The sequence below is a fragment of the Mus pahari genome, chromosome 17 (genome assembly GCF_900095145.1).
Source record: "Mus pahari chromosome 17, PAHARI_EIJ_v1.1, whole genome shotgun sequence".
NCBI lineage: Eukaryota > Metazoa > Chordata > Mammalia > Rodentia > Muridae > Mus > Mus pahari.
The window spans coordinates 20941156-20969016 of record NC_034606.1 but is presented as its reverse complement, the minus strand read 5'-3'; the positions used below and the strand labels follow the sequence as shown (position 1 = coordinate 20969016).

The window sequence follows — 27861 nt, the reverse complement described above, 5'->3', positions numbered from 1 at the left end:
AGAAAGTTATATAAAAGGCAGGTCGAGCTTTGAGCAGAAGGAAGGACATAGGAATTAAATGGAGAAAAGGTAAGAACATACTGATTGGTTTTCTCCAGTCAAAAGGATTTTTTTTTTTAAGTGAAACTCCTGCCATGGCTCAGAAGACTTTGGAGTAGGGGTTTGACTCAGTATTAGAGCCCAGAGACCGTTGTGAGACACTCTGTTTTGTGGCTGTTGCATTTTGAAATCTCAGCAGCAGAGATTATTAGCACAAGTCCTACTCTGGATTGCACCTTCACCCTCTGTCATGGAGGGACCATGGCAAGACAGACATGACGCCAGCCACGAGGCGTGCAGTCGGGAGACAGAGCAATCCAGACTCTGCTTCTCACTCTCCTCCTCCTCTGTATTTGTTCTGGAACCCCACTCCATGGGGATGTGCCAGCACCTATGGGGGGTGGATCTTCCTACCTTCCAGCAAAACCTCTGGAAATCCCTCAGAGACATGCCCCAAGTGTATCTGTTGTTCTGTCTAGGGCTTAATTAGCTTTATTTCGCCAGCAGAATTTACTGTTGCGTGTCTGTTATGTTGAGACTAACAGAAAGTTGCTTATGAAATTTTAGAAAAAGAAAGGTCACTGAATTTGAGACGACTGCCTATCCTTAGTCTGAGGGTTGGTGAGCTGTATTGTTGGTTTCATGCCTATCACCAGCAGATCCTTGAGCCCTAAAGATGATTGTGTGGAAGCGAGGCAGTAAGCAACACGCAGATACCCAGAGTAGATAATGAAGTCTGGGTTAAAGGTGAACCAGTGCTGAAACTGTGTACTCTCTCCACTACATCACTTAGCAATATCTTCCGGCCAGTGAGAACACAGGCACAGAGTCTGTATGTCCACTAATGAAGATATTCCCTGGATTCGTTACCCATTTCAGGACTAGTGCTTTTAGATGGATCCGTAGTAGGAGCACATGGGAGATGGAATATTTGGCTCCATCTACGTATCTGTGTTAACTGCAGAATTCCCTTTAGAGTACAAATTACCATAGTAACCAATAAGTTGGATATGTGCTTAAAACTCTTTCCTTTTTTTGTAGACTATGCCGGTCGCAATGGCTTTGTTAAGAGATGTACATAATCTTTGTCCTAAAGAAGTTTTAACATTTATTTTAGACTTAATCAAGTACAATGACAACAGAAAAAATAAGGTAAGGTGCTTTTCTCTATGAATATTGTAAAGTACCCAGTGATACTTGTTTTTAGGGTAAGATATGGGAGCCTCAGTCCCCAGGACTGCAATCAGAGAAAGGAAGAAGTACTTGTGTTTGTGTAGTCATTCATAAGCCCGTAGTGCCTTTGTGGAGTTAGAGGCACAGAGCATGGTTTATTGGAATAATCAGTAGGTGAAAACCCAGATTAATTGGTTCTTAAATGTTTCTTGAAACTCTTATAGTAGAGAGACTGATACATCAATTTGGTGGGGGGGGCAGCTGAAACTTGGTTTTATGAAGTCTAACAGCACAGTTTTATTAATTTCTTTATGTGTGTGTGTGTGTGTGTGTGTGTGTGCATGCGCACGCACATGCTATGTGCGTATTTGTGCATGTGTATACACATGGGCTTGCAACCATGCCTGTGTGCCTCTGGGTAGGGGACCGAGCCAGATAGCTTCTGAAGGGAGTTAGAATATTGAGGGAGCTGCCATCTGAGGAGTGGAAAAGGAAGAGGAGGAATGTAAATTCATGCAAATTAAACAGCAGCTGCTGTCAGGATTCTGTGCATGCTTATTTTTTAAAATAGTGTTATGCTTTTGGAAAGAGTATGGTGTTACTGATAGTTTAGATTTTTTGATCCTCTACTGGGATGTTCTATTCTTTGAAATACATCTTTTGTCCAAGTTCCTTTTCTTTAAGTTGAGTTGTTTCCTTCTCTCTCTGTCCCTCTTTTTTCTTTTTTTTTTTTTAATTTATTTATTTATTTATTATATGTAAGTACACCATAGCTGTCATCCAGAAGAGGGTGTCAGATCTCACTACAGATGGTTTTGAGCCATCATGTGGTTGCTGGGATTTGAACAGGACCTTTGGAAGAGCAGTCAGTGCCCTTAACCGCTGAGCCATCTCTCCAGCCCCCTCTTTTTTCTTACTTTCCTCTTTTTTTATTGTATATGATATGAGTATGCAGCTTCTCTGTATTTGTACCCTGTGCAGGGGCCCACAGAGGCCAGAGGAGAGCAACAGACCCTTGGACCTGTATTTAGAGGTGGTTGTGAGCCTCCACTTGGGTTCTGGGAACCAAACCCAAGCCTTCTGTGAGAGCAGTAAGTGCTCTTAAATATTGAGCCATCTCAGCTCTCTCCAGCCCCCTGGAGTCTTTTTTTTTTTTTTTTAAATTTCCTCAATTATATGGTGATTTTTTTAGATGTTGAATGTTTATACTTTAGAGTGCTAGTTGATTAATTGGAAGGTTTGTATTGATAACAGGATTGCTGTAATGTTTTTCGTTTTCTGTGTGTGTCCGTGGTGTGCATATGTGTCTTAGGAGCACCTGCGTGTAGGGTTGCATGTGTGTACCTCTGCATGCAGAGACCTGGGTTAATCTCAGGTGACTTTCTTTCTTCATTTCTTTGTTTCATTTTTTCTGAGACAGTGTTTTACTGTGTAGCTTTGCTTGGTTGTTCTCCACTTTAAGAGTTGAGGCATTGTCCTTCACTTGAGTCCAGAGCTTGAATCTAGAGCTGGCCAGTGTTGGCTAATCTAGTGAGCTAGCAAGCTTCAGGTATTCTGTATCTGCCCCTGAGGGTTAGGTGTATGTGTGGGCTCCCATCCCCCTCCCCTCCCCCTCCTCTCCCCCTCCCCCTCCCTGCCTGGGTTTTAGATAAATACTGGGCACCTAAGCTCAGGCCCTCATTCTTGATGACAAGCACCTGCTCTGCTGAACCATCCTCTAGCTCCTAGTGGAATATAATCTTTTTCTTTCCTTTTTCCTTTCTTGGACTGTAATGCTAGATGGTTTGTTTGGGTAACTGTAGGAAGATCTTACACACAGTGAGTGTCTCATATTCTAATAGGTCACTGGTGAATGCAATGTTGTCATTGTTTTCCAAAGGATAATTCTATACAAAAGAACAAAAGACAGGTTGTATTTACTAGAAATCTTGCTGTTACATACATGATGTTTTCACTGTGTGTGTGTGTGTGTGTGTGTGTGTGTGTGNGAGAGAGAGAGAGAGAGAGAGAGAGAGAGAGAGAGAGAGAGAGAGAAATATCCTGGTGATGAACTCAGGGCTTTGTGCATTCTAAAGATGTGCTCTACTTCTGAGCTGAAATGTGTTGTGTCGTGAAAAGGCTTAGTTATCTTCTTTTAATTCTTCGTCCTAGTTTTCAGATAACTATTACCGTGCAGAGATGATTGATGCCCTGGCTAATTCTGTTACACCTGCTGTCAGTGTGAATAATGAAGTCAGAACTTTGGATAACTTAAATCCTGATGTGCGACTAATTCTTGAAGAAATAACCCGGTTTCTGAATATGGAAAAACTTCTCCCAAGTTACAGACATACTATAACTGTCAGGTGCCACTCATTTCTTTGATGCTTCTTTAAGATTATTTATTTCTATTCGATTAAATTGGAAAAAAATAAAACAAACATAAATTTAAATTTTCTGATACTGACATCTCCAGGTAAATTATTAATATATGGAAAATATCCACGAAAGTTTCCCCCTTTTTAGTGGAATTTTTAAATTTATAATACTATATGTAGTTTTATGGTCAATATCCATCATGTGTGAATTTTTTTAAAAATAACATGATTTTGTATTTTCGTGCATGCATGCCCGCACACACAGCATGGAGGCACACACAGGCACATGGTGGGAAAGCACCTGTGCTGAGATGCACGTGTGGAGGTCAGAGGTCAGAGGTCAGAGAACAGCTTTGGGGAGTGGATCCTTTCCACCTTATGTGGGTGGGCACAGGATGAAGCTCAGTCTCCCAGGCTTCCAGATGTCAAGTGCCTTCTCCTGCTGAGCTATCTCACTGATCCTAGAAAGTCTTCTTAATAATTATTTTGATGTTAGGGTCATTTTTTATATCAGTCACTTGTGTAAACCTCCTTTCAGGTTTTGAGACAAGCTCACCTGTAGTTCTGTCTGTGTAGCCTAGGATCACCTTGAACTCACCTCTGACCTTCTAAGTGGTGAAGTACCCTGCTTCTTTTAGCCTTCCTAGTTTTATTTTTATGTTTTAGTTCTCATTTTATTGTATTTATTTTTGTTTGTTTGTTTTTTTGAGGCAGGGTCTCACTATGCCTTTTGGGCTGTCCTGAAACTCACTCATTAGAACAGGTCGGCCTCAAATTCAGAGATCTGCCTGCTTCTGTTGTACCCTCCGGCCACCCCCAACTCTGCTTCCCTAGCCACGTGCTGGGAACTAAAGCTTGCTCCACCACGCCCAGCTAGTCTACCATTTTTATTGTGACTGAGTATAGGATTTCTGGAGAAAGTACTCTATTTAAATTATATTCTTATGCTAAGTACTTACTTTATTTTTTGAAGTATGTTTTTGTTGACATGTATGTGGATCTGAGTTTCCAGACACATTTTGAAATTTGTTTTTATATTATTTAGATATTAATATTGAAGTTTTATCAGAAAAATTAAACATTACAAGACTTGGATGTATATTCAAATTACAAGGTTTTTAAAATTATTTTTATTTGATTTTATGTGCTTGAGTGTTTTGCATGTGTGTGTGTCTGCACGTGTCCAACTCCTGGGACTGGAGTTGGAGACCGTTGTGAGTCACCATGTGGGTACTGGGAATCAAATCTGGGTCCTCTGGAAGAGTAGCCAGTGTTCCTAACTGCTGAGTCATGTCTCCTGCCCTGATAGATGAGGGTTTTGATTGATTGACAAATGACTCTCTGTAGGACCTAGGTAACAGATTTGGTTCACCATAGGTCAGAGGAGGTAATTAACTTTTCCCCACTAGTTGCTTGAGAGCCATACGGGTGCTTCAGAAGAACGGACACGTGCCAAGTGATGCGTCTCTCTTCAAATCCTATGCTGAGTATGGCCACTTCGTGGACATCAGGATAGCAGCTCTGGAAGCCGTCGTTGATTACACTAAAGGTAATGGTGTCTGGCTGGTGCTTGTTCCAGTTTAGAAAGGGATGTCGGAAAACCCCTTTTGCTTCTTTGTAGTACAGGCACTACAGGAATTCTAATTGGTTTTAATTACTTTTTATTTAGTATACACAGTAGTAGATCTCACAGTGATATTTTCAGACATATCAATCCTTACTGTTAAATTCTTGGCCCACCGACTTTTAGTTGGTTTGGTAACAATAGAAAAAAATAAAATTATAGATGTTTTTAACTCCTGGGAGAAGCCAGCAAATTCTACAAATTCAATTTTATGTTATTTTTTAAAAAGAAAAGATTTGGGAAAAATACCTAGGGATTCAAGGAAATACCTTACAAGATAATAAAAATTTGTAACTATGCAAACAAAACAAGAGACAGTAACTTTCGTCAGGAAAATTAGCTTAAGTCTCAAGTTTAAAGAAATAAAAAAAAGTATGGCAATGAATAAAACAGATGTTGGGAAAAATAACACAGGACACAGTAGAATACTCAGAAAGGTGTAAATTCCAGTGACATGAGCTCGCTTCTACTGCAATTGAAATTTTTTGATTAGCTTCCTAGCTAGATCAGAACCATGGTGTTGTAGAGTACAAAGATAGTGTGTGGGTATCTGTTGAGGCCTACACCTGCTCCTGATTTCTCCTGTGTTAAAATTTCTTTATAATTCCACTTTGCTTTATGATTCATTCTGCATAAAAAGATAGTATAGTCTCCAGTTTCAGATTATGAATGCAAAAAGACAGTACATAACACAGTTGTCTGAGCTTTAGATTCTCTACATTGCCGGCTGTTGCTTATATAGCTTTAGGGAATTAGGCACATCTGCACTTCTTCTGTAACGTTCTTTTCCCCCAAGGTTAATTTGGGCCTGAAATGATTGCACCTGCTTTTAGTCTTATCACCTGGGAGACAGAGGTTGGAGGATCCCTGAGAGTTAGTTTTTTATGGGTTTTTTGTTTGTTTGTTTGCTTGTTTGTTTTTGCCTGCGTTACACACACAATGCAGATTCCCACCAAGGCCAAGAGAGATATTCAGCTGCCCTGGAGTTAGATAAAGGTCATTGTGAGTAGCCTGGTATGGGTGCTGGGAACTGATGTATAGTTCTCTACAAGAGCAGTAAGTGCTCTTAACAGCAGAGCCATCTCTCCAGCCTCTTCTGTAACATTATTAACAACAAACTCCCAAAGAAAATTTCAGATGGAATATATGTGAATCAAAATAATAAAGATAAGAGAGTGTATAAAATGAAGAAACCCGTCATAGCTGATCTCGCCTATATGATAGCTTCAAGCCTAAATGCTTGTGAAATTTGTGCTAAAAATCTGTGTGTATTTCAGAAATATTTGTTTAATAGTTATATACAGGTAATATAAATATGTAAGTATAACATACATCTAAAAGTCAAACTTGTAATGGAAATATTGGGAGAATACTGAAGTTAAAGTATATTGAACTCTGATTAGGATAAAAGGAAATGAGAGTTCCACATGGAGTTACAGGTTATATGTGAATTAGAAACGTGTGTAATTAGGTCTTTGTAAGTCTTACACATTTCAACAGAAATGCCTACAGACAGAAAGCAAAGAGCAGTTAGTAACCGTTACCTTGTATTTTATGTGTGTATTTGCCTTGATGCTGAAAGAACTGTCATTTTTATGTTCTTTCATTTAAGAGATGATATAAATGTGATTTTCTGCTATTAAGTGAATTATTTGACAAATAAATATACAATTCTGTGTCTCTATATGTGTTGTGATGATTTTCCAGCTTAAAATCTAGACTTACTGAGTTCATGCAATTTCTTAGTATGCCTGCCATTCTTTTCTAAGATAAAGTGTATGTGTCTCAGGATTAAGAATTCACTAGTTAATACTACCCAAGATGAAATAGAATACTAATATGTTTCCAAAAGAATACTAAACTAATAAGTATAATTTTAAAAAGTGAATGGTGCTTATGCATGAACCATGAATTCTGTAAGCTAAAATATTAGAAGATTAACGAATGAGAATTATTGTGTGTCAGATTGTGTAACTACAGTTTTTCAATTTTTAACCGTACGCTGACAAGGTGTTAGAGTCTTACTGTGTGTCTGTGACTACCTTTCTGACCGCCTTGCATCTTAGTGGAAAGAGCTGTGTGGGCAGAAATTATTTATATTGTTTATAGTTGTTACTATTGTATATCAAGTCTCTACAGGATTTAAGTATCTAAAATGTTGGGCAGATTTTATCCAACTAATTGTGTCTAATTTAGGACTTTTAAACATTAGAACTTGTATTAGTGTTTGGTTGAGTTTTAGTATGAACTATGTACTGGGCATTATTTTTTGGTACTATTTTGTACTGATGTCTGGCTGAATATATTCTGGGTACTGTTTTGGTCATGGTTACATATGACATAATGCTTGTGAAAGTTACTACTGGTCTAGTGCATACAAAGTTTTAAAAATGAATTTTAATTGCTTAATTGGACCCTTCAACTGCATGACAATTCAGTTAAGAAGTCTACTTACTTAGTTTCCTGCTTATCACTTGTTATTTGATCTGTTATGAACCCTTCAAATACTTACTGATTTTTATTTTCACTTGTTTTTTGATCTGTTATGAACCCTACAAATACTTACTGATTGTTATTTTCAGTGGACAGGAGTTATGAAGAACTTCAGTGGCTACTTAATATGATTCAGACTGACCCTGTTCCCTATGTGAGGTTAGTTTATGTATTTAATATCTTGATTATAGACCTGAAATGGGTTAGATCATGGCCAAAAATTATACATGGGAAAGATGTACATGGGAAAGATTTTCTAAAATATAGGAATTTTTAAGCCTTTTTTTCTTATTTGATTTTAGAAAAACATTTTGAAGACACATTATTAATAGTTTCTCCTAATTTTAACTATTCTGTTTTGACTTAAAAGTTTCATAATGCTTTATAATAAGTGAGTAGGGATAATTATTAGTGTGTCCCAACTTAAAATTGATTCCACTATTTTTATGTCATTTGGGAACTTATTTCAGGGCATCTCCTTTTTTTGATCATGTAACAGGTTTTATTACTTTTTTTTTTTTTTTTTTGTCTATATGTATACATGCACATGTACCCAGCACACAGGTGGAGGTCAGAGAATGTGGGTGCATGGATCCACACTGCTGGCTCCCATTTGTTTTCTTAATTTCGTTCAAAGCCTTAAGTCTTATTAGAGTTGATATTTGTAAAGATCTTTAGACGCTAAAGGAGCTGCAGCCATGCCATGCCATCTGCCCTTGTATCTGTGCGTACCTCTGGTAACTGCATTCATTCCTGCTGGGGTTTTTTGGATGTTTGGTTTGTTTTTGCTGACCATTTCTGTCTTTCTTTGAAGTCGGCATAATCAACACTCAGGTTTTTATTTAACATTCTGACTTCATAGATAAGAATTTTAGAGTTGAAGAGTAACTCATAGCCATTTCAGCTCCAGGCAAGGACATAGACCTAGAGATGTTAAATGTCTTGTTCACCTTCCCACATCACTTGGCAGATGTTGATGTTCCGAATGCCACAGACTGCCTTCCCGTCTTTAGAGCGCCCTGAGGTGTGAGCTGTCTGCTCAGGAGCTGGGGCTTTTTAGAGCAGTGACAACTTGATTATTAACTGTATATTTCAATGTTTTAAATAATGCTTGTCACACAGTTTATATGAACATTTAGTATTTTAATGTTCTTGATTTGTGACCTATAGTGCAGTTTGAATAATCTGTTCTTATGAGTGATATAAAGTCAAAATGCAGAAAAAAAATCTGATAGCTTTCCGTTTTAAAGTCCAGAGCAAGAAATAGAGCCTCGTAACTGTGTCTAAAATGGAGTATGCACTTAAAAGTCTTTGGAAGCATATAAGACCAGAAGTTATAAACACAATATAAATAAAGTTTAACCATTTGTTTCAAGCCATTTAATGCTTAAAGCTTAACAATTTGTTTTCAATATACAAGAATAAGAAAATTAACATCTCTATTTTTCAAGGCTTGTTTTAGATATTAGATATTTAAGATCTGTTTCAGAGAGCACTTTGAGCATGTTGTCATGGTTGTTACTGAATTACACATTGATTATATAACTGATATGGAGGTATACATATTGATATATGATAGCTAAATGAAGTTATTGCATATTGTATCTGTACCAAGTGCTTTTGAAATATAGTTTTTGAGCTATTTTGGTTCTTTCAAATGCCAAGAGCCATATTTACAGTCTGAACCGAAAATCTATATAGAGGTGTGCTTACCCCATGGCAGAGGTGATAACTGACTTGTGCCAGTTGTCTTCTGACTTGCACGCATGGCGTGGCACTCACACTGTACTACCACACCCTACACAAAATAAGTACAAACTTTTCTTTTTAGTTCACATTTTTAAAAAAAGGCATTATGACATGAATGGTCACAGGATAAAAGTGTCACCGCACAGTGATTGCTTTCTTATTGGTATTTATTTATTTATTTATTTATTTTTAAAAAATTTTGTTTTAGACAGGGTCTCGCTATGTAGACCAGACTGGCCTCAAACTCACAGAGATCTGCCCTGCTCCGCCTCCCAAGTGCTGGGATCAAAAGGTGTGTGTAGGCCGGGCAGTGGTGGTGCACGCCTTTAATCCCAGCACTTGGGAGGCAGAGGCAGGTGGATTTCTGAGTTCCAGGCCAGCCTGGTCTACAGAGTGAGTTCTAGGAGAGCCAGGGCTACACAGAGAATCCCTGTCTTGAAAACAAACAAAAAGGTGTGTGCCACCATGCCTGGCTGTGCATTTTAATTCATTTATCTCATTTATCTTGATCTTGTTTTGCTCTCTTGGAGGCAGTCTTAGTCTATAGTCCAGGCTGGCCTCTGCCTCTCTCTCTGCTTCTGCCTCAGCCTCTAGTGCTCGCACTCCAGGTGCGCACCATGATGCCCCGCAAAGGGAGCTTTAGTTTAGTATCTGTCTCTGTCCAGGTCATTAGCATTTTCCTGCCCTGTTCTAAGCACAAACATTGTTTTTATGGGTTTAAAACTCGTGGTAAAATGAAAATGTTCAAAGAGAAACCTTAACCCCCCCCCCAAAGAAAAGAACGTGACAGTTAAGGTTATATAGTCAGATGGTAGAGGACCTTGTCGGACAGTTCAGATAGTTGAAAACAAACCCGTAAGGCATTTTAGTGAGAAAAACATAAACATTTAGGATTCAGCATAAAGCATTTAGAAATGGAACTAAAAATAAAATTAGACATAATGGGAAAGGAAAAAGATTTTGATATTCTTGGTAGTATTTCTTATTTATAGTACTAATCAGCGGTCAGTAAAAATTAATTTATTTGGTTTTTATTCTTACAGGCATAAGATTCTAAACATGTTGACTAAAAATCCGCCATTCACAAAGAACATGGAATCTCCTTTATGCAACGAAGCCCTGGTAGACCAACTCTGGAAGCTGATGAATTCTGGTAAGAGAGCAATGACTTTCTCTTTTTTAACTTTATATTGATTTTTTTTGTGAGTTTCACATCATGCACCCCAGTACCCCAGTCCCACTCATATCCTTGCCCCCTCGAATCTGCTCTCCACCCTTGTAACCTTTCCCACAAAAGAAAATAAAAAAACACAAACAAAACAAAATGTAGAAGGCATCTGGTCATGGAAACTAACACTGTGTCCCACCGTACACCTCTTTGTCCACACATCTTTACTTGCAAATGTTCAATTTAACAAGTCATTGCTCGGGTTTGAGGACACCAGTGACTTCTTATACTTACTACTTATTTTCATTTTACATCAGACTTTCAAGGATATGATGGTGGTGGGGGTAGAGCGAAAGCGAGCACGTTTGTGACCTGGAGCTTACTAACTGACTAGACTGGCTGGCCAGAGGGCACTATGGCATCTGTTTTCTACTCGCTAGTGTAAGGCTTCCAGGTGCTTGCCACCATGCCTGGCTTTTACACAGGTGCTGGGATCAAACTCAGGTCCTCTTGTGTAAGTCGTATGCGCTGTACTGTGTGCCGCGCTCCGGCTCCTCCTCCTGTCATCCCCCATGACACAGGCTGGCAGGGTTTCACATTGAGGTTATTTGTTAAGGATGTGTTCACTTTGTTCCATGTGGAAATGAAGCATACTCGCTTTAAAGTTTTAAGTGGTTAGAGGGCTGTAAGCACAAGAGTCTTCCCACCGCTTGTCTGTGGCCTTCTCATGCCCTTGTGCAGTGAGAACTCTTCGTTTTCCAGGACAGTGACTAACTGTAGAATAACACCTAAGCGGCAGTTGTAAAGGCTGATGCTGTTGTTGCACATCTGTGAGGGCGTGCCATCTTACTGTAGTGTGAGTTTCTATCCTGCGATGAGATCAGGGAGTAGAAGCACAGAGTGCAGGAGCAGGAGCTCCTGAGCGGGTGGGTGGCTGTGCCGCGGTCAGGCCCAGCTCAGTGTAACTGGTCTAAACTCTGCTGTTTACCAAATGCGAGGAGTAAAACCTGTTTCTGCAGCCCGGGAACGAGTGACTTGGTGTTGTAAAGCACGGTGTCTGCCTCGTGCTAAACACTCAGTGTTTCCCGTGGGAAGTGAATCTCTTTCCTTCTGTGTTGGGGAATCAAATCAGGGCCTTGAGTAGTTGGCTATACTCAGTAACCTTAGTAGCCACTTATTTGTAAGTCATTTTTATTAAATCGGTTACTAAATCTGTGATTTTATAAGTGCCATATATATTGAAAGTTTTTGTTGTATCTCTTAATTTGAAATTGTAATACTGCTTTTGGTTGAAAGGTTTAGTCAAAAGCTAAGTTGAAATTATTTTACTTAAACAGTTGTTGCAAGTTGACAAAGACCAGTGGGCATTTACTCTAATACTTAATCTTTATTTTCTAATACTTAACATTTTGAGCTACTTTATCTCCTCCCTAGAGTACTGAAGTAGCTTACCATGCTAGCTCATTGCTAACTCACTGAGTCATGAGGACTAAATTCTAATGTTTTAATTTTTTACTTAATTTACTAATACTGAAATGTTAAAGAGTACTCTTCTTATTTGTAATAAAAGTGCAGTAGCCATCGGAAATATACAATATAGCTATTTTGAAGAAATACAATAAAACAAAAGTGGATGGCCCCTGTCTTTAAAAATAAAGCAAATATCAGAAAGTACCATGTAAGCCAGTCTGAACTAAGATACTGTTAGTTGGTATTGGTTAGCTTTCCCTACTCACAAGTGATTACTGTGCACAGTTTTAATATTTTATTCTCCTGTTACCTTAAAGACATCATTGCCTCTTTTACTTAGATCTAAGGAACAAACTTCAGAGACTTATAAAGAATGCAGCAGTAAATATTCTGTACACAATTGCAATGTCAGATATTATTAAGAATATGTGCCTGGCCATAATAGCTCACAAAATTGAGGAAGACATAACAAATTATAAAGAATTCTTACTACCTTTTGGGAAGAGTTTTTGGACAGAAGAATTAAGATTACAAGATGGTTTTGGAAAAAATTGAATATGACCAGGATGCTGGACCTCTGGATAGAATGAACCTTATATAAGAAGTCACTTTATGTTTAATTTTCAAAGATTTGTCATAATCAGAATCATATATGTTAGAAAAATAATGCACAATTATCTTCTGTCAGTTAGTTGCCTGCTGGTTTAAGTTTGCCCTTTAAAATGCACATGATTGCAAGAAAGAATGACTTTTGCACACTGTCCTCTGGCTTCCACACTCAAAGCACAGTATCTGTGCACAAGCACAGTGTTCAACATACACACACACACACACACACACACACACGCAATATTTTTTTAATTTCTGAAGTTGATTTTGTAAGAATGGTGGTGTGGTAATTAATGATGTTGATTTTGTCTGCCTCTTAGGCACTGCACATGACTGGAGGTTACGGTGTGGTGCTGTGGACTTGTACTTCACGCTATTTGGCCTCAGCAGACCTTCTTGCTTACCCTTGCCAGAGCTCGGGCTTGTTCTTAACCTAAAAGAGAAGAAAGCTGTCTTGAATCCTACCATTATTCCAGAAGCTGGAGTAGGCAACCAGGAGTCTGCGAGTAACCCAGGCTGCCACACTCAGCTAGCTGGATTCCAGAACCCCGTGAGTGTCCCCAGTACAAAAGACAGAACCTCACTGCTTCATAGCACCAACTCAGTCAGTTCTCTAGCCTCAGGCCATGCCAGTCTGATCCCCCCAACTCGGCGTAAACAAGCATGCTCCAGTCGCCTTATGTAATGATGCCAGGCTCTTCTGGCCCCTAGGATTTCTCGTGTGCATGGTACAGAGCCTGTTACACATCAGGCTGCCTGGTCTGTGTGTAAGGAGACCGTGTCTTTAAGTCGCTTGCTGGTAAATGGTTTTTAGTGAAAATCAAGACTGGGGGGCGGGTAATCTGATGATTTGGGAAGAGATGGTACATTCCATTACATTTTATAAGTTTTTATATTCGTGGGGTTTGTCTTCAGAAAGCCCTTCCTTCCTAGCTCTGCACTATAAATTCCCAGACCTTGTAAAAAGAACATGTGTGAAGCATTTCACTATAAAAAGAACGTCCCAGAAATGATTGTCCTATCACAGGGTGTGTGCTTCTGTTTTCAGCAGTATTCAGGCCAGACTGTTCTGGTCGTTCACTGCTGGCCTACCCTTGAACCTCAGATCCCCTTTAGGATTTACCTGAAGTTGTCTGGGATATTATCACATTTACTGTAAATGCAGAGTGTGTCCTACGGTGGGAATTGGGGCTTAGAATCCTCACCCCCATCTTGGTTGGTTGGATTTTCAAGTCAAAGCTTCTCTGTGTAGCCCTGGCTGTCTTGGAACTCAGAAATCACTTACTTCTGCCTCCGAAGTGCTAGGATTAAAGGCGTGAACTACCGTGCCTGGCTCACAGAAGTACTTTATCAGCTGCCTTTGGAGGCTGGACCATCTAATTTTTGTTTTAGTACCTTTGGAAGACAAGACACTTTTTCTTTTGACGACTGTAACGGGTCTATTCTTTGGCCTCTCTTCCACTGTCCTTAAAGATAAAATCTGCACATAAGGTAATGCTGTGTCTCTCTGTCCTGTTGTGTGTGCATTAGTTTTCAAGTTCTCAGGATGAGGAGGAGGTTGATATGGATACTGTTCACGATAGTCAAGCCTTCATTTCCCATCATCTGAACATGCTCGAAAGGCCGTCCACTCCAGGTAAGGATAACGCACCATGGCCTTGGGGGAGGTGGGCAGTGTTCACAGATAATCGTTCTAAGGTCTATTACTTTATTTTTAGATGAGCAAGTATAACATTAAGATACCAATATAAAATTCTTGAATTGTATCAGTGTAATTTATATTGACAAAATAATAAATTGTAGAAAGTACTTTTTGGAAGTTTGGCCAGATGGCACAGTGGGTAAAGGCATTGGTTGTACAAGCCTGTCACTCTGAGTTCACTCCCTGCCACCATGGAAAGGTGAAGAGAAAACCAACCTCCTCAAGTTCTCTGACTTCCATCTTCTTCTTTTTTTTTCTCTGTCTGTTCCATATTATTTGATATCACAGGTTTCCTTGTATTTATTTCTCAACAACCATATTTTTTGTTGGTTGTGCCATCTTAGTAATAACTACAAAATAATACATTTAGGTCCATTTCATTCTGTTTTGTGTGTGTGTGCAGGTATGTATGTATGTGTTCTTGTGTAAGTGCACACATGTGTATGGAGATCACAACTGTGGGTGTCATTCTTCAGCCACTATCCATCTTTTGTTGAGACAGTGAACTTCCAGGGACCTGCCTGTCCCCACGGCCCATCTAGCCATTACTAGAATAAAAGCATGCGCCACTGTGCCCATGTTCTCTTTTTAAACGTGGGTTTTGGTGGTCCAAACTCAGGTCCTGCCTACAAAGCAAGCATTTTATGGACTAAGCCATTTTCTCAGCTTAGACTTATTTTTTAGCATTTCTTTTTTTCTAATAAGAGTTTGAATTTTGTCTTCTTTTTCCTCCTTGAGTATGTTTGCTCTTTTTTTTTTTTTTTTTTTTTTTTTTTTTTTTTTTTTTTTTTTGATTATTTTAAAATCCTAAAATGGTCAGTAATAGCACATGCCTTTAATCCTGGCATTCTGGAGGCAGAGGTAAGTGGATCTCTGAGTTAAAGGCCAGTCTGGTCAGTAGAGCAAGTTCTAGGGTAGCCAGAGCTACATAGACAAACCCTGTCTCAAAAAACAGGTGCTTGTGTGTACACCACCCTCACCCCTGTCCCCCACCCCAAAATCCTAATCCTGGCCTGTACTTTTTAAATGATCTTTATGTTCCCTTCATTGGTATGTTTTACTGGCCCCCTGTATCTATTAATGCATTTTGGTTGGAAGTCTACATAATCAGATGATTTTTATACTACGACTCTCAGTCTGAGTGTCTGCTAGTGAGCTGTGTTTCTTGGAGATAATTGTTGGCTCTAAATTTTCTGGTCCAATCATCTAGTTTTCCTTATTTTTAATTTTTTTGCTATTTCTATCCATATGTCCAATGTATTGTGATTGTGTTCACCCCATGGCCTTTTGGCATCCACTTTCCTTTCTCTCTGAACCTTTTATGTTTTCTACCTCATCCTCCAGTGGCTAGCTAATGACATTCCTGCTCAAGCGATCATTAATGAAGTTACCACAGGAAGAGATGGGGCCTTACAGATATCTCTATGGGTGATGGGAAGTGTGCAGATGTCTCTACCTGCTGCTGTTCATGGTTACAACAGCAGTGATTCAGGATATTCTTGATCTCACATTCTTTCTGCCCTCTTTTCTGTGATGTGCCCTGAATCTCAGTGGAGTGAAGGGATAGAAACACTCTTGTAAGCTGAGCCGCCTTCTGTCATTTATTCTTAGCGCTTTGGTCAGATGTGAGTCTACATCATTAGAAGCCTTTTCACTCTGCTGAGAGCCACAGTAGTCTTAGAACAAGAATGCATGTTTAGAAGGCAGTTTGACTTGTTCATCAGTGGTAGTGTGTTCCCTGCTTGGGCCCATGTCCTCCCGGCCATAGGCTTTGACCAGGTTTCTGGTATCAGGTGTGGATTCCCTCCCGTGAAGCCAGCCATCATAAGCAGTCGCAGAGACACTTGGTCATCCCGAAGCTAGCTGTGCCACTGTTACCCCAGTGGATTTACCTAGCAGGTCAGGATTGGAGCTCCCAGCAGGCTGCAGCTGTGAGAGGCAGGTGAGTTGCAGCCTGCATCACACTGTCCCGCACTGTAAGGACAGTAAGTAAGCAGAGAGAGAGTTTCCTATTCAGTTCTGTCTTCATTTCTTGGTATTCTGTAACCAGAGTGTATGGTGTGTTCAGTAAAGGGCCTTAGCATCTCATTCTGGTGGCAAGTTAGAACAATGACAGTAGGCTATGTTCTTTTTTTTTTCAAAGATTTATTTTTATTATTGTTATTAGTGTGTGTGTGTGTGTGTGTGTGTGTGTGTGTGTGTGTGTGTGTAGGGGGGAAAGTGCCTTCTGAAAGTCTGAAGAACATATTGGAATCCTTTGAGTTCGAGTTACAAAATTTGCGAGCCTCTTAACATGGGTGCTTGGAACTGAACACAGGTCCTTCGGAAGCACAGCAAATGCTTTTAACTGCTGAGCCATCCTCCATCCCCATGGCCTTTCCTTTTCGGGGTGTCCGTAGCCTCTGTAGCAAGCAGTGCATGGGAAGATGTGCTGCACCCGGCACTGGGGTTATTAGCTCATGACCTCTAGGAGAGTGTTGACTACCCATGAATTTCTTCTGTATATAGTATTCCTTTAATTTGGACATCATGAGTTGTCTTGGTTTGGCATGTTTTGAAATGTCTGTTTCTCTCTCAGTTGACTTCAGCAGTCTTGATTGGCAGCTATTTATTTTCAGGACTTGAGTGTATCTTTCCATGCTTTTCTGGCTCTTAGGGTTGCAGATGATGGACCTGTTGTTATTTTGTATGTTTATCTTTGTAACTATGTTGCTGTATTATCCCTTACAAAGGATTTTTTTCTTAATTGTTTACTTTTTAATGCTAGATCTTATGTATCACAAGCTGGCCTTGAACTTGCGGTTTAGCTTCTTACCCTCCTTCCTTTACCTCCTAAATCCCGGGATTTTTAATGTTCAGTACACATGACTAATTCTATACTGGCTGGGCATTAAACCTAGGGCTTCATCCATTTTAGGTGAGCACCCTGACAACTGACCTGCATTTCCAGTCCCTTTAGAGCTTTCAGGGTCTAAAACTTTCAGGCCTCTGCTCTGGGTTTTTAAATTTTCAGTGTTACATATCATGGAGAGATTCTTCTCCGCTCATGTCTAGTTGAATTTCTAAATGCCTCTTGTTTGTGGGTGTCTGTTTCTGTAGATTTGAGGGGTTATAATTCATTGAGATTTCTGTCCTTGGCGTTTAGTCTCAGTTCTTCTAGCTTTTGGATAGATACTCTTCTTAGGTTTTCTCTCTTAATCATATGCCAGGGTTCTTAGAAATTGTAGTCATCCCGTTTTGCCTTCTTGGTTATATTTCTCTTTATTTATTAGTATTTGAATTCAGTATTCCGTGTGTGTGTGTGTGTGTGTGTGTGTGTATGTGTGTGTGTGTGTGTATACATGCATACCTTAGTACACATATGCAAGTTGTAGGACAACTTGTAGAAGTCAGTTCTTGAGCTGGAAAGATGGCTCAGTGGTTAAGAGCACTGACTGCTATTCCAGAGGTTCTGAGTTCAATTGCATGGTGACTCATGACCATCTGTAATGAGATCTAATGCCCTCTTCTGGTGTGTCTGAAGACAGCTATAGTGTACTCTTATATGAAATAAATCATTTTTTAAAAAAGGAGGAGGAGGAGGAGGCGGCGGCGGTGGTGGCAGCAGTCACCCTCTCCCTTTCACCATGTGGTCTCAGGGTTTCAGGCTCTGCAGCAGGATCTTTCCTGCTGCTCATTCCTCTGCTTGGTTAATCTGATGTTAGTTAAAACATCACCGTAGTTTTTATTTAATTCAATTTTTGTCATTTCCAACTTTTTTTTCTCAAATCTTAATTTCTTTCCTCATTTTTTTCTACACTGCTGGCTTTTTAAAAATCCATATTCGTATCTATTTTTACCACCATTCTTCTCTGTGTTGCTGAGTTTCTCCATTTGTGTGATCATAACATATTTAAGGCTGCTCATCATGATTGTGAGTTAGCGCTTTAAGTATTTCACAGTGTCTTGAATTCAGCAGTTGAGGAGTTAGGGACTTTGGGAGGACTCATGTTGCTTTGCTTTCCATATTTCTTTGGAAATGTGTTACAGTTTATGCCTCTGTTGGTCTGAGCACTTCTGGTTTTATTATTGATCAGCCCAGTCTTGAGGGTTCAATCTCTGCTGCCACTCAGAACAACAAACCAACTGCTGAACCCCTAACAGCAGATGCAAAAGGCAAAGGCACAGGAGCACACATAAAGCTGCTGGTGCACTGATGAGCTCGGAGAGGAAGATGGGAAACTCTCGTGCTACTGTTCCCAAGTTTGGGCATAAGCTTGGGACTAGAATCTGACCTGGATTCGATTATCCTGTTTTATGTTATACCATTAAGTCTACTTCTTGTTTTAAATGTGTTTGTAACATCTAAGTTTTTTTTTTAATGTATTCAGTAAGTTTGATACTTGAAATGTTTTTTAGGAAACTTTGCAAACTGTATGCAAAAACCAAATAAATAATTATATAGATGAAGTGGCTCCTGTAGCAGAGTATAGGCCCTAATTTAAGTGTTCAGCAAGTCTTTCAAGTGTGAATTTTCTCTGAGGCAACTGGACAAAGGATTAAATTACTGTGATCTTTAGTAGCCTTAATATTGTAGTCCATTTATAATTAGAATTTTACTAGAGTTAACTATTTCTGGTTTTAAAGCTAACATGTGAAACCTGTTAAACTATTTTCTGCCGTTAGGAAACAAAGAACTGTATTTGCCCTTTTTGCTCTTTTAGGGCTCTCTAAGTACCGACCATCCGGCTCCAGATCCTCCTTAATGCCCCAGCACTCATTAGGCTGTGACATCACGCCAACCGCAAAGCCCCAGTGGAGTATGGAACTGTCCCGTAAGGGAGCAGGTACACTTGCTTGTGTTTGTTGGTTTGTTCATTTGTTTGTTTTGTCTCAAGAAAATTAAATTTAGAGTTAATTTATCAATTAAAAAGTACTGGGAAAATGGAGAACTTAGTTTTCTTGCAATATATTGGTTTTATATTACATAATTTAAAGACTATTTCAGATTAGTGTTTATCTGTTTCTGTGTTTCTGTTAATAGAAAATTTCTAAGTAACAAAAAAATATTGTTGTAATTAGCTACTGTAATAATGAAATCACTCCCTCTTGCCGTATAGTCAGAAGTTAAAGGTAAACCTTCGACTCTGTCACTGTACCGTCACATAATCCACAAGTGAATCGCCCAGAGCTCACTTAGGATCGCTGTTTCGTCCATGAAAATGTAGTGCTAGACCTGTAGTTAGAATATTTCATACAGGGCTGTAAAGATGGGTTCTGCCAAGCCTACAGCTGAGTGAGAGAGAAGTTTTCATTGACTAGGCTTGCTTAAGTGCTTATTCATGCATTTTACACGGTCTCCTCAGTTCCTATTGTCTTATTCCTAAGTCTCAGGTCTTACTGAGTTCCTCAGTTGCTAATCAAGCAAAGATGAGAATCCAAATAAATAGCACCTGTCAGATGCTATGAGCTATCAGGGAACAAGGATGACGGTTTTCAGACATTTAAGGAAAAGAAGTAAGAGAGGAAGCCACATACGTGACATCACTCCTGAAGACCAGGTTTCCAAAGTCATCAGTAAACCTCGAACGTCTGTGGACTGGGCTCATGTCACAGTGGTGGGTCTTGCTCTGGTGGTGTAGGTTTGGTACAGAAGAATAATGCTTATTGGTTTGAGGAAGGAGCTCAGGAACCGACTGTGGTCAGTAAGTAGACTTCAGCCAAAGCATCAGCTCAGAATACGTCGTCAGTGTCGAGAACATCCATCATTGTCTGGCAAAAGCTTTTTTTCTCAGAAGGAATCCAGCTGGGACTTTGCCTTGAATTTCCATGAGTGAAGGGCTTGGTGGATTGATTCTTTGGCTCCTCCTCCCATTTCTTCCTTCCTTACTTCTCTAACCTCTCTTTTTGTCCTTTCCCTCCTCACTCCTTCGTGTGTGTATATGTGTGTGTGTGTGTGTGTGTGTGTGTGTGTGTTTTGGATTTCAAATATAGCTTTTTCCTAACACATTGATACACTGGAAAAAAGTAACTGAAACATAAGAAAAGCTCTTTAATAGACTATAAATAAGCAATAGAAGTACCTTCCTTTCTCATTTGGACACTTATTTATTTGTGTGAATGTGTGTGCACTTATGTCACAGTGCACATGGAGAGAGCAGTTTGCAGGACTTAGTCCTCTCCTTCCACCACGGTTCTGGGATCCAGCTCAGGTTGTCAGTCTTGGTGGTAAGCATTATCGACGGCTGAGCCACTCTGCTGGCCCCAGAGTAAAATGTCACTCCTAGCTGGTGTGACGGCATTCCTGGAGGAGCATCACTCACAAATCATCTTTGGGGATCAAGTAAGTTGGAGGTGGCCATGTGTGGCTGAGTTAGGGTCCTGAGAGAAAGAGAAGAGCGGTAAAGGGAAGCTGTGGCCTCCCTTCCATCTGCAGACCCGAGAGGAAGGAGCACATGTGGGCTTTGTGGGGCATGTCCAGCTGAGGTCTCTTTCATTCATGCTCTCTAACACATATTGAAATATTTGGTCTGGTTGACTACAAATGGAGAGACGGCATCTAAAATCCAGTAGACGTGCGGCTCCTCTCGAAGTGCTTAAGTGAAGGTCCTTCCGCGGGGTTGCTTTACTTGTCTGCTGTTTCCTCAGGTTCAGAGCTGTTGAGTGTGGGTCCTTTGCTTCCTCTGCTCACAGAGGGAAGTGACACCTCCTATGTCTTAATGACTTAGAGCCAAGGACCCAGATGATATTCAAGAACAGAAATGTGTTACAGACCTCATCTAAGAGAGATAGAAACAAATGATGCTGCTTTAAGGGAGCTGAAGGGGAGAGGCATATTTTGTTAGGAGAGGACTCCTCCTGCACACATGTACGCATTTGGAACACATAGCTTCAGGTACACACACACACACACACACACACACACACACACACAACCCCCACCCCCATGTCCCCACTGCACTCTCCCTCTTCTTATGTATGAGAGTAAAAAAGATGTATTAAATGGGTATGTTTTTGTGGAGGTGGTAGGTCAGGCCATGGGATAACCAAGGAGAGATGTGAGAATGGTCCCTTCACCCACTCCCTTCCCCTTCCCCTGTCCCGAAGGAAGAGAATAGGCAGGAAGGGCCCAATGGTTCTGAGAGAGACAGGTTTGAGCATCGTAGATCTCCCTCCCAACACGGAGCCCCCTTTCTTCCACTGCAAGGTTGGAGGCATCAGGACTGTCTCCTGGGTTTATTTAGTGATTGCAGGAATGAGGAACAGAGGGGTAGGGGGTGATGGTGGAGCAGATGAAACTCCCTAGTGATTTCTGAGAGGAAGAGGGGAGTCTTGCAGCTGCCTCGCTCAGGCTGCTGGGTTATGTAATGCCTTCTTGCATAATTCAGAAAACACAAGTCTAGTTCTTGAAATCTTACTTTGAAATTAAAACAATTTGTTTTTAAAAGCTTGTATGCTTTCCCTAGAGGTCTTTCTTTTGGAACTCAAGATGAAAAACAGACTGTTTTTTTTTTTTTAATCTTTAAATTACGATGATGTATTTCAACATCTTATTTTTCTATTTAATCTAAAGAACCAAAGAGCAGAATTCATGTCTTTTCTAACAAGCTATAGACTTTGTATTAAATATGAACGTATACCTAATATAAATGAAGTCAATAAAGTTAGCAGATTGTTCAGCGTTTTGTAAGTGTTCTTATTAGATGGACTGCTGAGCTTGCAAGCTAGGCTTTTACTAAGTACATTTGTTTGTTTCACATCTGCTATATTGACTACAGCTTGTTTGTTTAACAACAAGATTTTACATTGGACAGAACAATTCAGAATATCTTTTGCATAGCACAGATGAACATCTTACAGGATTTTGAATTATGTGTGTCTTGATATCTAAAATAGAGAAGTAGAGAAGGTGTTTTAAATCACTGAAGGGGTTTTGTCGAGCCGAGCCCCTCCTCGGTTCTCTGTCATTGGAGCGTATTTGTGACATCAGTGCCCACATGAAGTCCACAGCAGTCCTTTTGTTGGTTACCTTTTAAAATTTATACTCCAGTCCATAGCTTCTCTCCCTCCACCTTGCCATATATGTTCATTGTATTTTTATCTGTAGTTGGTAGGTGTTCATATGTGGTGAAGTTAGCACAATAGAGTTCCTTGTAACTTTTGTGGATTACAGTCCTGTCTAGACACATAATTGGAGGCAGGTTTGCTGGTGCTGTGTATCTTCATTTGGAAGTACCAGGATCCAGTTGACTCTTTTTGCAATGTAAACTATTGTGGATAGTCAGGATCTAGATGCATGAATTCATTGAGGATTACAAAGTAATGTTATTCTAATTAATCTTTCCATTTTTATTTATAGGATGTATTATTTCTCTAAAGCTAAATTTCCTTGTATTATTATTCATTGGTATGAGCCATATAGGAAAGTCTAGATAAATGCCTAATTCTCTCTGTATTTAATAATTTTTAAAACAATGAGTTTATTGACCATATACTTGAATGGTGATCAGTTCAGAGTATCTGTTATTCCAACATCTTTAAAGGCTGCCTTCTGAGTCAGTTAGGCACGACTCTAAGTTCCTTGTTGCTGTATCTAATGCTTCAGGCTCATCCTATAAATATTCTGACTCAAACTGGACTCAGTGCTTTGTCACAGGAGCTGTTGATCCTGCCTCCCAGGTTCTTAAAGCTACTCAACTTCCTATGCTCTCATAAAAGTCAAGCAAAATTTAAGATTTGTAGGCAGGGTATCCTATTCTGAGCTATGGGGCCTGCAGGTAAGGATGAATTCATCTTCAAAGTGGTTGTAGGTATCCCTGGAAAGGGGGAAACCCACTGATAGCCATTTGGTCTTTGCCTCTGCTCAGAAGCACAACTTCCAGGATAACCATTGACTTCTCTGAAATCCCAGCAGCTTGGCCAGTGTTTAGGAATGATGATGAGACCTGTGCAGCTCAGGACCGAGACTCTGAGAATTGCAGATAGTCAGCTAGTTAGTTAGTATAGGCAGTTGCCAAACAGTGGGGCTGCTGGATGGCCGGCCATGAGCTGGGAGCTCAGTTGCTCATTTGGCTTTAGCATTGTTTCTTTTCCCTGTTGCCTGGCTAGGTTTTGTGAGAGATGAGTCTGGTTTTCTATACTTCTAGCTTGCGGAGCATATTTAAGGCATTTAATATGGAAATTAAGATCATATAATAGTTTCCTTGGTCAACAGGTTATTAGAACTGAAGGGATCCCTTGGGGACATTGAGTCGGTTTTTAGACACAATACAGTACATATTAGAGGCTAACTGGACAGTGTGATCTAGAACATAGGCTCCCAAGTTTCAGTTTCCGTCTTTCCTACTGACGTTACTGTTGCCTTTAAGAACATTTGTGTTCACAGCCTCTGCCCTTTGTGGGTCTTACTGTGTGTACTGAGTCTTCCAGCAGGGTTTACCTCGGTCTGTCTGTTTCCAGAAGTCATCTAAGGCACTAAAGAAGCATTTAATGTTCACTAAGATACCTTTATCAATAACTAGCATGGTGTATTTGTGTATGAATAATTTTCTAAGTGACCCAATAAAGACTGCCCTCTTCTCATGGCAGAGAAGTATTTAAAGAGTTATATTTTCATTGGTCAGTATAGATTTTAATACATAGCACATAGGAAGTGATTGTTGAGTCACACTACTTACAAAATATTAACATTCAAAGGATGGTTTGCTAATACAGTAGCACACTATAATTTTTTATAGGCCAGTTGGACCTAAAATAGTTGACTTCTGGCCGATGTTGGCAGTGCTGTTAAACTAGTTAGCTGCTGTGTACCCATAAGTCTGCCATCAGCTTCCTCTGAAGAAGGCTGTCCTTCCTTTCCTGACAGAAACTCATTCCGTGTTTCCATCCCGCAGGTAAAGAGCAGCCTTTGGAGATGGGTGTGCATTCCATGGTGGCAGCCCCGCTCTCCATGTTTGCTAAGGAGGCTCTGTCGTCCCGACACAGCGAGCACCATCACCACCATCACCATGAGCACAAGAAGAAGAAGAAGAAGCACAAGCACAAACACAAGCACAAGCACAAGCACGACGGCAAGGACAAGGACAAGGAGCCCTTCGCTTTCTCCAGCCCTGCCAGCGGCAGGTCTGTGCGCTCCCCCTCACTCTCAGACTGAAGCCTGGCCCTCTATGGAGAGAGAGACACAAGCAGGGAGTGTGGGGAGACTGCAGCGGATGCTTGAGGTCTGCTTTGGATGTCTATCTGTATAGCTGAGATTTCAATAGGAATGAGTGGTTTGGTTCTGGATGAATGTCCCCCCCACCCCACCCTCCCTATTCTTCCTGAAAACACAGAATGACTTTTATAAAAGCCTTCATATCCACTGCAGGCCCATTCAGATGCTGGTCTCCTGTGGACTGACAAAGTCAGGTATGCTTGAAAGCCTTTGATGGATGTCATAGGCAGAAGGACCTATGTTTCAACAGAAACAACTGCCAGATGTGTGGGACCCAGCGGTTCCATGAAGTACTGGATACTGCCCCTTGGGATTGCTGGAGAGGCTGTTCTGTAGGACTCGACCCCTCTCGACTGCTTTTTCTGTTAGCCATTGAAACTGAGCACCATCATTTATGAGCAAAGAGTCTTATATTTCTTTTTACCCTAAAGTACAAAAAGTTTTGAAAGAAATTATTTTTTAAAAATTTAAAGTAACTATCTTTTGATAGTACATTTGGTGATTATGATGTTGCATTGTAGCAGATCCAACATTATTTTCAAATCAAGATGTTTAAATTATGTTTTGTTTTGTCTTCCATTAAGTGCAAGTGAATGTGTCCATATGTAAAATATGTTTTGCTGAATGTGGACAGTTTACACACACACATAACACATGTTCTTTCTAAAATTTCTCTGTATATAAGCCAGGCATGGTTGTGCATGCCTGTAATTCCAGCAGTTGGGAGGTCGGAGGATCATTCAAGGCCAGCCCGAGATACGTGAGAATCTGTGACAAATGTTATTCTGTCTAACGAGACATGATACTTTGAAAGGGTGTCTTTATTTGCTGTTGACTAGCTTGGACATAGATAATTTGGCCCACACTGGAGTATACCAGCACAGTTTAAAATACATGTGCCATGCTTTGGTTTCATATTTTAGCAGTTTGTATGATTGTATGTTTTGGTTTTGATTTTAGGTTTTTGGTTTTCTGAATTTACCAGGTTCTGTGTTAAAAAATATTTTCATATCTATTCAGTTTTATTATTTCTTTTGTTACTAAATGTTTGACTCAATTCTTGATCTCAGAATAAATATTTCAAAAGGGATCCAATAATGCTGGACTTTTAAATATACTTTTAGTTGTATTTAACTTGTTTAATAAATAATTTTTTAAGTTGGACAGTCTGCCTTTGTTTTCCTTTATCACTTTGTTACCTTCCTGAGCATGTGGATATAATATGCCAGGTTGCATTTGCAGAGGGCTTTGAAGTGAGTGAGATTTGAACTGTCCCAGGCCCAGGGCAATTCAGCAGCTGGAGATGAGGTTAAGGTCTTTGGAAGAAACAGTCCTTCACAGCTAGACTGTGTGAGTGACCTTGACCTGGACTGTGAGCACAATGGAAGTGTGCTCAGGTGCTGCTTGCTGGACTTGGAATCTCACTGCAGTTTAAACTCCCTTGGAACTCACAGTATAGATCAGGCTAGGCCAGAGCTCTCAGACCATCTGGCCTGTCCAGGCATGGGCCACCAACATTTAGGGCTGTGATCAGGTGTTGAGCGACCTAAATGACCCTTACTGATTCAAACTGAAATGGTGGCCAACTTCAATTAGTTTTGAAAAATGGGAATTTTTAATATATAGCACCTGGAACTTAGCCATTTCACAACAATTACTTCTGCCATGGCTTGGAGAGAGTCATCCTAGCCTGCTGCCATCCAAAGGCCCTCTGATACATCAGGTACAGCACTAAGACTTGGATCCATCTGATTCTGATTCGACTGTGGGATTTGTTGTGAGAATCAGACACTTCTCGGAACATTTTTATGGTGGGCTACAAACTATACTGTTGGTTCAAAGTAGACAATGAAAATTATTTCTGGCTTTGAAAATTGTTAATTATACATGGTCAGTGCAAACTTGAGTGTTTTCAGTCTCCTCCCCCAGCTTTATCTTAACAGTGTCTGATTTGGATCTCATCATGTACATATATATGTACATACACACAGGAGGGTTTTTAACTCATGGGAGCAGACGATCCACACTTGCAGAAGTTGTTTCGTTTCTATACTTATTTGATGGTTTCAAAACTTTTGTGTCATAGTAAGAAGGTTAAGAATTCTTTGGTTCGGGCTGGTGAGATGGCTCAGTAGGTAAGAGCACCCGACTGCTCTTCCGAAGGTCCCGAGTTCAAATCCCAGCAACCACATGGTGGCTCACAACCATCCGTAACAAGATCTGACTCCCTCTTCTGGAGTGTCTGAAGACANNTACAGTGTACTTACATATAATAAATAAATAAATCTTTAAAAAAAAAAAAAAAAAGCTTTGGTTCTAGAAGAATTCTCTTTCTGTTGTTTTAGAGTTTGTTTTAAATGTCACCCTTTTTTCATCCAGAGAGGACTCACCGTATTTTGATTAAAAGTAGGCAGAGGAAGAAGAAGCAGTGTGTGAAGCAGTGTGAAGAAGCAGCGAGGACGACCCCCGGCCGGAACAAACCCGCGCACCGCTGTATACCCGTGCTCAGCGCCGACGTCCCCTGCCGCCACCATGCCCAAAAGAAAGGCTGAAAGGGATGCTAAAGGAGACAAAACCAAGGTGAAGGACGAGCCACAGAGAAGATTTGCAAGGTTGTCTGCTAAACCTGCACCTCCAAAGCCAGAGCCCAAATCTAAAAAGGCCCCTGCGAAGAAGGGAGAGAAGGTGCCTAAGGGGAAGAAGGGGAAAGCCGATGCCGGTAAGGATGCGAATAATCCCGCAGAAAATGGAGATGCCAAAACAGATCAGGCACAGAAAGCTGAAGGTGCTGGAGATGCCAAGTGACGTGTGTGCATTTTTGATAACTGTGTACTTACTTCTGGTGACTGTACAGTTTGAAATACTATTTTTTATCAAGTTTTATAAAAATGCAGAATTTCGTTTTTTTTTTTTTTTTTTTAGCTATATTGTTAGCACACAGAACACTTCATTACTAGGTGGGGGAAGGATCATGTGTCAGTAACAAGATCTCTCCCAAGCTGGATTGAGGACAGAAAACTTCTTTCCTTGATAATTTTGAAAGGCTCCTGTTGGCTCCCAGGAGAGATAATCCTGGTCTTGACCTTTGTGGCCACCAAGGCACAACAATGCCTTGTAGTCTGGGAAAACTATAAATTCATTTTTATATCCTCTTCCCCCTGTACTGTCAACATAGAATTAATTCCCTTAAAAACCAAAGACCTGTTGGAACCTGGCCCCCAAAATTGGTTTCCCAGTCTATTGGGCAATGTGGACTTTGCAGTGACTTCAACCCGTGTTCTCAGA

At 40.2% G+C, this 27861-nt stretch overlaps 1 protein-coding gene and 1 pseudogene across 1 annotated transcript in view; both read left to right on the top strand.

Moving 5' to 3' along the window:
• The window catches only part of Taf2 (TATA-box binding protein associated factor 2), a 56084-nt gene extending 30829 nt beyond the window's left edge, over positions 1-25255 (top strand). The window contains 9 exon segments of the mRNA XM_021216227.2: positions 1081-1191; positions 3364-3557; positions 4979-5118; positions 7776-7845; positions 10479-10588; positions 13003-13232; positions 14213-14318; positions 19088-19210; positions 24257-25255. Coding sequence (XP_021071886.1) covers positions 1081-1191; positions 3364-3557; positions 4979-5118; positions 7776-7845; positions 10479-10588; positions 13003-13232; positions 14213-14318; positions 19088-19210; positions 24257-24516 — 1344 coding nt within the window. The 3' untranslated portion in view covers positions 24517-25255.
• Positions 25256-27035: 1780 nt separating this feature from the next.
• LOC110335170 lies at positions 27036-27381 on the top strand (annotated as a pseudogene).
• The last annotated feature ends 480 nt before the right edge of the window (positions 27382-27861 follow it).